Here is a 9671-nt window from a genome sequence, read left to right as displayed (position 1 = left end):
GTAGTTTCCAATGTATTGTTATTCTTTGTCACTTCATCTGTGCTGGAAAAGCTTCAACAACAGTATTAACGGTATAAAAGAGAAGAGTTTATTTGTTCATGGCTGCTTTCGGTAAGAATTATGACATCTTTAAAGCCAACACTTTCAATAACATGTTATGGGATTGTGTTACATCATATTTGCCCCTTAAGCTTTTATTGAATGGATATCATTAAAGGTGGGGTAGGTAAGTTTGAGAAACCGGCTCGAGATACACTTTTTGTTATATTCCATGGAATGCTCTTAACATCCCGATAGCAATGAATATCTTAAGTGCTTTGACAACAAATCCATAAAAGAATGTCATCTGTGGAAGCCGTAGTACTGTAAAAAGCACGACCAATCATTTTAGCCGGCCCGGCTAAAATAACTGGTTGGCCTACCTGCCTGTCAGCTTTCCATCTGTGCACAAAATTATCCCGTGCCCTCATTGGTCATGTGCGCGTTCGTGTGTGTTGGAGGAGGGGCTCTGTAAGGAAGTGGCAGATTTTTTCCGGCTGTGTATTTTCAAATTCTAGCGCACTCGAGCTGGTTTCTCCAAAATTACCTACCCCACCTTTAAGTGAATTATTATTCATTTGAGAAACATTTTCCTTAGATTAGGAAAGTACTGGGAGTGGGCCACATTTATCGGAGGTTACAGGGAAAGTAACTTTAACTGTATTTAGATTAAGTTAAGGATACCAGAAAATGCTGTTGAGCTAACGGTGACTAAATCAACTAAATATCAGATTAACACTTCTTATAAACGCTCAGGGTAGAACACTTGTAATGCATGTTTATAGGACATATTGAGTTTAATTATTGGTTATCTTTGGGATTTTCTGGGGAAAATTGTAGAGCTCTGAATATAATAATATGCAATAACTGAACCTAATAACTATTATTATATGACTCATTTTCATAAATGAAATACATATGAGAAAATGTCTGAGACAGTGAAAGGGACGACGGTGAGTTGACGTAAGTACTTTAATCAGGCACTTTTAGAAGAATTTCTCTTCTCTGGCACCATAATACGCACAGTTTGGACAAATATGAAACACAAGTGGTTGGGTAACACTGTTTTATACAAAACAAAACAAACAACAAGGTACCTTCAATCAATTAGGTAGTGTTCATGTATATTTGGCCATGGTCAAAACAGCATCCTTGTAAATAATTTACTAAGCATCACAGTCTACCTATACAATGAATCAAGAAATGAAGAATGTTAGTGGTGCTTAAAATAATGTTAGCAAGGGTCTTAAACTGGGGATTAGGCAAACAAAATACTGTTATAATGATAAGTAGAGAGGAATCCACATTTAGGGTACTGAGGGCACTATGTAGTTTTAATGGTAATTTACACATTATTTTTATTTTACGAAGGCGGCCAACAAACACAATTATGATCATGAATGTATTCATGGCGTAGGCATCTGTGTGAAAAATAGTGTCTGAAAATATACATGACATACATTTCTCATCATTAACTAGGAAACATTCTCTGGTGGGGTTTTAACATTCATCAAAAATGTTCTTTTCATTCATCATATTTAAGTTTGACTTTCAATCCATATTGTATTATTTATTTAAAGCGCTACTGAAAAGAGGGGACAAATGTGGTCCAAAAAAAGGGGACAAAAATAAGAATACCTGCCACAAATGTAAAGATAATACTTAGTTAGTGTTTAAGTATTGTTTCTTTAATGTTTTACTGAGGGACATTGGATGAGTAGACACATGACACACCGGCTTACATTCTCTGTAATGATATGGCTGCTTACATTTACCCCGTAGCTGCTCAATGATCTCCCACACATGGTTTATCTACAATGCAAAATTAGGGCAGTAAAGCTCACTGTGAGAAATTAAAGCAAGGGCACCTGAAGGATGTGATCATTGGATGTCAAGTTTAATTTTCCATTGCAGGAAATGAAGGTGAGAACTAAGACACCTTTTTTTAAGCATTTCACATTCATGATTACCTTTTGATGTGACATCAAACACTGGATTCGCGGAAAATCTGATCATACAATAGTCTATTCTGACTGATGTTTCATTTGTTCAAGCTATGATGTCTCTTCCTCCATAAATATTTACATCTGTTACACAAATCCCAATTCATAAAGCATCGATGAAGAGCTTCATTTAAAACCACAAGGTTAAGAACGTCAAGAGATAAAACCAACTTACAGTACAAACAAGTATACAGTACAAACTACAAATATACAAATATAGAAATATATTCTGAGGTTTTAGCAACCTTGACAGTTTAATGCCATTCCTTGTCAGAACAAAATGTAAATATAAAAATATAGACAATGCTTTTGTACAAAATATTGACATCATGTATGAATCTCCATTAGAATGTGCAAATTAAGACTGATCAACAGAAGAATGAGGAGTTTCGTTCACACAACCACACAAAAAGGCATAGTCCATTTTGGCCTGTTAATCATGTAGTTCAGTTTCTTTTTCAGTAAGCACCACAACTTCATTTGGATGTCTTAGTGTGACCTTGTGTACTCTTGAGAATAGCATTAACACGGTTCAGGTTAGCAGCCCCTGTGGTCAAACATAAGGACAGTCTGGGACAGCAATGACATTTCATTCACCCTGAATTGTCTTTTCATTTTAAATCCTCAGCTCTGCCTCCTCGATATGCTCTAAATGGTGTTCCGTTGTGCTGATCATTGATGCGGAGGGGCCCTGTGAGACACTGAAGGGTGTGATTGCAGGGGAGCGGGCTGCCAGCGGGGACAGAGAGGGGGAGAAACTTGGAGACATGGCGACTGAGGAGATGGACCCCTCTGCGCTGAGGGGAGATCTTCGGAAAGAAGCCAAGTTGGGAAACGTCCTCCCTACAACAGGTTTGGGGGGTACAGTTTTGGCCCCGGGGTGGGCCACAGAGGTTATGAGAGGCGGGGGGTCAATTCTTGACTCTGGTTTTGCTTTGTGGTGAAATGACCTGCGAGGATTTGGAGGAGCCGACTCATCTTTTAACCGTGCTATCTCAGTAAAAACGTTCGCTAAAGGTTGGAACTGGGGGCACCAGTTCAGCAGGTAGTCCCAGTTATAGCTCCCCCTCAGCTCCTCGTCACTGGCCACGATGGCGGTCAGCGAGCCGTTCACAGGAGGCTTCCCATCCTCTGGGAAAGTGTAATCTTTAGGATGGGAGATGTTGAGTCCCCTTCCCACCCCTACATACCCACCCCCCTCATCCCTGTAGACTGGCACTTGGCCAGCTAACAGAGTGCCATTCAGACTGCCCAGTTTCTTCCCCTTGAACCAATCTATGGACGGCTCACAGGACACGTCTGACAGCTGGTCTGCATCCTGTTGGATTCCAGAGTCGGGACCCCGGGCAGAGATGCGTTCCTGCATGGAGGATGATATACTTGACACTCGAGGGTATTCATTTATCATTCGGATCTCATCGTCCTCAGCTGCCTCTGCAGAGCCACGCCCACTGGAGTGAGAGGGATCCAGTGATCCTCCACGAGTGTACGGACCCCCACTGCTGCCACTCTGATCCGGCGTGTATGCAGGAAGGGTCTGATGGTAAATCATTTCATTTGCTGCTATCTTTGTTTCCTCAAACTTGTGCATCATGGTTCCCGGTGCAGGTCTTTCATGTGCTTTTTGATCCTTCTTCTTACGTCGCAATTTAACAAAAAAGAGCGCCACAGCAATTATTATTAGTATGACTATGGTCCCAAGTGAAACTGCAATGACGCTGATAAGCAGCATATTCATGTCAGTGGTGAGGCCGAATGATGTATGGGTCACATCTACAGTAACTTTGGCCACTGCTACGCGGGATGACTCCAGAGGGCTGTGAGCCGTCACATCCAGTGTCACTAGACGCACCTCTCTTTTGGAGCGACTCCTATGTGTACTGTGGCTGTCCATCTTTAGGGAAACTGCTCCTGTGGATTTATTGACTTCAAAAAAAGGCGAACTGTCCTCCAATGAGTAAAGAACAATGCCATCTACGCCTCCGTCCTCATCTCTGGCTTGCACTTTGCCAATTATTTGACCTTTCTTGGCTCCCTCAGGCACTTCAAATGAGAACTCTGAGGAGGTGAAAACAGGATCATATTCATCCTCCCCTGTAACATAAACCTGCACTGTTACAGTAGCAGAATAGTTGCCAGCATCCATGGCAACAGCCACAAAATGGAAGGAGTTTACCTTCTCAAAGTCAAAAGTAGAGCGAGTCCGTACTTCTCCCGATGTTTGGTTCATGAGGAAGGCCTCTTTTCCCTCTTTTGAGTTATCTAACATGTAGTACCTCAACTGTCCAAAAACCCCCCTGTCATGGTCGATAGCGTGCAGCATGGTGACTAAGGCATTCTGGGGTTTGTTTTCCCTGATGCTGGCGGTAATTGTTTTGAGGGGAAAGAAGGGCCGGTTATCGTTAATGTCCTTCACCTCAATACTAACTGGGGCCAAAGCGTAGTGCCCTTGACTGTCACTGGCCTGCACAACAATCACATAAGACCACTGCCTCTCGCTGTCCAGCTGTCTCTGCAGCCTCAAGGCTCCGGTCCACTGGTCCACCTGGAAAAGGTCTGTCTCGTCCCCTGAGCTTATGGAGTATTGCACCTCTCCATTGGGAGCAGAGTCTGGATCTGTGGCAGATAGATGCAAGATCTCTGTCCCTGCTGCTGCACCCTCACTCAGCACTACACTGTACTCCACTCGGCTAAAAGCTGGAGGGTTGTCATTGGTATCTGTCACGCTGATGACGATAGGAACGCTGGAGCTGCGCTGAGGGACTCCACGGTCTGATACAACAACAGTCAGGTTATAACTTGGCACCGCTTCAAAGTCCAGCTCCTCCACCAGGATCAGGCTGCCCACTGTCTGGAAGCCGTGTCCCTCCAAGAAACGCACGCTGCTCTCAATCTGGAAGGTATTACCCGAGTTGCCACTGGCAATGGCAAAATCAAAACCACAGTTGTCCCGGGACAGGTCTCCGTCCACAGCTTCCAAGGTCAGCACAGTTGATCCAGGAAGCCCGTCTTCACTCACAGTGGCTCTGTACTCGGACTGATGGAAGATGGGGGCGTTGTCGTTGACATCAGAAACTTGGACCTCGACAGTGGCAGTGGATGAAAGCGATGGAGTGCCTTGATCACGCACCTCAATAACTACCAAGATGGAGGGATTCTTAAAATCAAACTCTGTTTTTTGGTTGACAAACAGAGTACCTGCAAGATAAAAAGAAACACGGTCATTCAAAGAGCATTTTCATTTTAATCCTCTAGAGTTGGTCATTTAACTATCAAAGTTGTTCATTACACATAATGATTTGCTATTACAGAAAAATATATTCGTCATACAAATAAGTGGGCAAATGCTTTTGACTGGAACATAATTTGCGGGTAATCAATCTGAGAATAGAAGACAGAAAAGATGAAGTCCTCTTTTATAGACCATTTATTTTTGATGCTACCTTAAGCAAAACATTTGAGGCAAATAACATGTACCTTCAATGACCTTATATGAACAAAAAGATTACATATTTTGCAATGCCTATTGGAAATATTTCCAAACCCCACATTTGTATCCGAGAAGAGCCTTAGGGGATAACATTTGAAAAAACGTGTTTCAGGGCAGGTCTAGTTAGAAAACACGTATAAGCAATCATAATGGTGCACACAGTAACCTTACCGTTGCTTGGGTCGATGTAGAAGACGCCCCTAGTTGATGACATTACTCTGTAAGTAATTTTCCCGTTCTCCCCGGAGTCACGATCTGTGGCTGTTACTGTGATGACTGCACTGCCTGCTGGGAGGTGCTCTGATACAGTCACCTAATGAGAAACACAATGTAGAAATTACCGTTACAGATGCTATTAAGAAACAATTTAAAAACATTCTAACAGTCAATATAAGTTGGTGCAGGTGTAAAGATGTGTGTGAGGATGGCTGTACCTGATACAAGTCTTGAGTAAAGGTGGGGGCGTTGTCGTTCACATCATCCACCAGCACAGTGATGTTGGCCTCGCTTTGATGTTTAGAGTCAGATGAGCGGACCGTTAATGTGTACCACGTCCTTTCCTCATAATCCAGAAGGCCAGTCAGAGACACTGCTCCTCCGAAACGATGAATCCCAAACAGGCCTTGGCTGTTTGCGTCCAGGTGTAGTGTGTAGGAGAGGGCTGGCCCTGAGTCCACGTCATTTCCTGTTACTTGGGTGATAACTGAGCCAATCATCGCATCTGTATGATAATAAGGTGGGGGGGCAGGAGAAGAAGAAATGTAGCTTATAGTTAAAAAACTAAATGTTTCTTTGTTAAGAAATATCCTGCTCTGGAAAAGCCATGATCAAATAGACAGGAAATGAACAGAGGAACTTGGCAATAGTTTTTTAGTAACAGGGTCAGACTTTTCTCACTGTTTCCCACTGAGTGTGATTCCGGGGAGTGTGAAGAGAGGCTTTATGATAAGATCACTGGACTAGTTTCCACTGTGAAGCTGACTTACCCTCAGGCACCCGGATCTCCCGATGCAGAGGAATCATGGGGCTGTTGTCGTTGAGGTCGATGATGATCACAGTGAGGGTGGCAGAGCCAGCCAGCCGCGGGGTTCCCCGGTCTGTTGCCGTAACAACAAGTCTGGTGCCACATAATGAATGTCAGTGTCTGAACTTTTAACTCTTATGAATGTGTTTGTATAATGTTTCACTCCCCACCAAGATCAGAATCTTTTTTTTCAGAATGAGCATAAAGCTCACTTTTTTCATCCTTTTTTTCCAATATAAAAAAATGATTGAAAAACAATGTATGTTCAAAATCAGATTTTAAACTACAATCTGCAGGGCAAGACTTCAATAGGCTCTGATTTGATCATTTTATCCCAATTTTTCTCATCTCTTTCTTTAACTCAAATCATTTCATCAGTAGCCCTTAACAGACCATCAGTAAAAACAATATTTGAGAGGGAATGGACATAATCACAGTAACAAAGATTAAACGTTGATGTGTCAAGGGCAGAGACAGGGCATGTGATGGAACAGATAAACAAAAATAGGAGAGCAAAACTCACTTAGTTTGCGTCCAGATCTCTCGGTCCATTATGGCTGCGGTGGTGACGCTGCCGGTCAGTGGGTCTATCTTAAACAATCCGCTCATGGATGATGACCTGATAGAGTATGTCACCTGACCGTTTTGACCCTGGTCCCGGTCATCTGCAGCAACCTGAGGAAACAACCGCAACATTTTAGAAATTAAAATATAGCTATATTTCTGTTTCAGTTTAACATGATCTTGTGAGCAATATTGGATTTGGAAGTCTACTATTCAGGCTACTGCACCTGAATAATGGGGAAATCGTAGCCCTGCGCCTCTCTAATGTAGGCTACATAGTTCTGGAGTTGGAAGCGGGGCAAGTTGTCATTGACGTCCTGCAGGATGAGGTTGACAGCCATGTAGGAGCTGGAGGATGCCGTCTCGGCTTTCACCACAAGGCGGAGTTTTGGGGTCTCCTCAAAGTCTAGTTGGTCAGATCTCTGCACCCATATCTCACCTAATTCACAAAAATAACAATGAGTCACCCTATAGATTTGGAAAAAATACACATTGTACAGTGGATGCTCTTCTCTGCACTTACCAGTTATAGCGTTTATTCCAAAAGACTGCAGTCTGTTTCCACTGAAAATACTATAGCTGATACCCGTTTGGGAGCCATCGGGGTACTGGGCCTGAGTCTGTGTTACTACTGTGCCTACAAGGTACAAGAAAAACATTTGGTTAATACATTTTACTTCCACTTAATATCGCAACTATGCATTCAAATGTATCTGAAAAGAATATTGAAATCTAATATATAAAACCTTTAGCAGAGTTCTCCTGCAGACTGATGTCTCGAGCCGTGCGAGAGAAGCGGATCCCCCTGTAGCTCTGCTCCCTGATATAAATAATAACCACCCCCAGGGAAGATTGAGATGGGTTGCCCTGGTCCATGGCTTGAACTATCAAAGTCCTCTGGCTCTGGGTCAGCGTCTGCAGCTTCTCCGTGGCCTGGATGTCTCCTGTCAGTGAGTTGATGGTGAAGCCCCTCACAGGGTTGGCGAAGCGATAAAACACAGAGCCATTAGCCCCAAAGTCCTTGTCCTCCGCCCTCATGGTGGCCAGCACTCTGCGGCTGTTCACGCTGCTGGCAGAGATGTTCACAATAAGTGGGTCCAGAATGAAGAAGGGGGCATTGTCGTTCATATCCTGAATGTAGACGGTCACCTGAACAGTGGAGTTACGTGGGTTGGCAGGCGAGGAGTCAGTGGCAACCACCTCAAAGGAGTAAGAGGCGGTCCTCTCTCTGTCTAAGGGTGCTGCTGTGATAATGCGGCCAGTGTTTTGGTCTATGATGAACATGCTGTTCGAGCCACGGCTCAGGTAGTAAAGCACCTGGCTGTTGGGGCCCTGGTCTAGATCAATGGCTTTGACTTCCAGGACCAGTGAGCCAATGTGAACATCTTCTGAGACATCTGCTGTGTAGCTGCTGCTCTGAAACTGGGGGCTGTTATCGTTGATGTCCATAACGGTAACCTCCACGGTGGCAGTGCTGCTGAGGGAGGGGTGGCCCTGATCCTGAGCTGTGACTGTTAGCGTGTAACCAGCCCTGTTCTCCCGATCCAGAGGCCTTGAAGTGGACAACACACCTGACTGTCTGTCCAAGCGAAAGTCTCCCAATGAATCTCCAGCTGCAAAGAAAACCAATGGTTTTAAAAGGTTCAAAATGATAAAATCCTATAAAAAGGTGAACGGTTGAGTTGGTCATTTAGAATGTGAGTGGTGCAACAAACAAATTAATAGATCACCTTTAATTTTGTAAATAATCTCCCCACTATCTCCTGCATCCTGGTCAGTGGCTTTTAAGGTAAACAGAGGCAATGCCTCCAGGTTTTCAGGAACCTCAATGCTGTAGTAGAGACGTCCAAAGAAAGGGGCATTGTCATTCTCATCAAGCACTCTGATCTTCACCGTGGCTTTGGCATGGTTTGGGGGAAGGCCTTCATCTTTTGCAAAAACTGTCACAATGTAAACACATACACATCACAGGATTAATGGCCAATTTGAAGTGATGGCAAATTACAAATGTACTTAAAATAACTCTTATATTCTCATAGTATGTATGTAAGAGGAGTACCTGTCACGGTGTAGTACTCCTGGAGCTCCCTGTCCAGAGATTTAGTGGTTGTTATGACACCTGTCACTGGGTGGATGCTGAAACCATCCTCTGAGATACTACCATATATCACCTGCCCATTGGTTCCTACAAATAAACATTACATTACATGTTACTTGTTAGACGCTTTTATCCAAAGCGACTTACATACTCAATACTGTGGACAATCCCCACAGGAGCAATTTGGGGTGAAGTGTCTAAGGGACACAACGACATGCTGACTGCAGTGGGGTTTGAACCTGTGACCCCCTGATCCCAACACGAATGCTCTATCCACTGCGCCACACACCTCCATAAACACAATGTATCTTTGATTTAATTTGAACATAGATATGAGAAACAAATTCTACAAGAAGCAATCAATGTGGTTTTACTTGTAAATATTTATAAGAAAAAAATGCATATAGAAAGCATTTAGATGTCTCTCTTGTTAACCACCCTCAGGTGTCTGGA

At 43.4% G+C, this 9671-nt stretch overlaps 1 protein-coding gene across 1 annotated transcript in view; it reads right to left on the bottom strand.

Annotated features, from left to right (window-relative positions):
* Positions 1-992: 992 nt before the first annotated feature.
* Positions 993-9671, bottom strand: part of LOC117468864 (protocadherin-16-like) — a 79006-nt gene continuing 70327 nt past the window's right edge. Inside the window, 10 exon segments of the mRNA XM_034113213.1 lie at positions 993-5240; positions 5704-5845; positions 5967-6253; positions 6519-6649; positions 7080-7231; positions 7348-7559; positions 7644-7757; positions 7867-8733; positions 8851-9060; positions 9180-9305. Coding sequence (XP_033969104.1) covers positions 2659-5240; positions 5704-5845; positions 5967-6253; positions 6519-6649; positions 7080-7231; positions 7348-7559; positions 7644-7757; positions 7867-8733; positions 8851-9060; positions 9180-9305 — 4823 coding nt within the window. The 3' untranslated portion in view covers positions 993-2658.

Source organism: Trematomus bernacchii, unplaced genomic scaffold, assembly GCF_902827165.1.
Source record: "Trematomus bernacchii unplaced genomic scaffold, fTreBer1.1, whole genome shotgun sequence".
NCBI classification, from domain to species: domain Eukaryota; kingdom Metazoa; phylum Chordata; class Actinopteri; order Perciformes; family Nototheniidae; genus Trematomus; species Trematomus bernacchii.
Note: the sequence above shows the minus strand (reverse complement) of the source record. Positions and strands in the feature narration are given on the sequence as shown.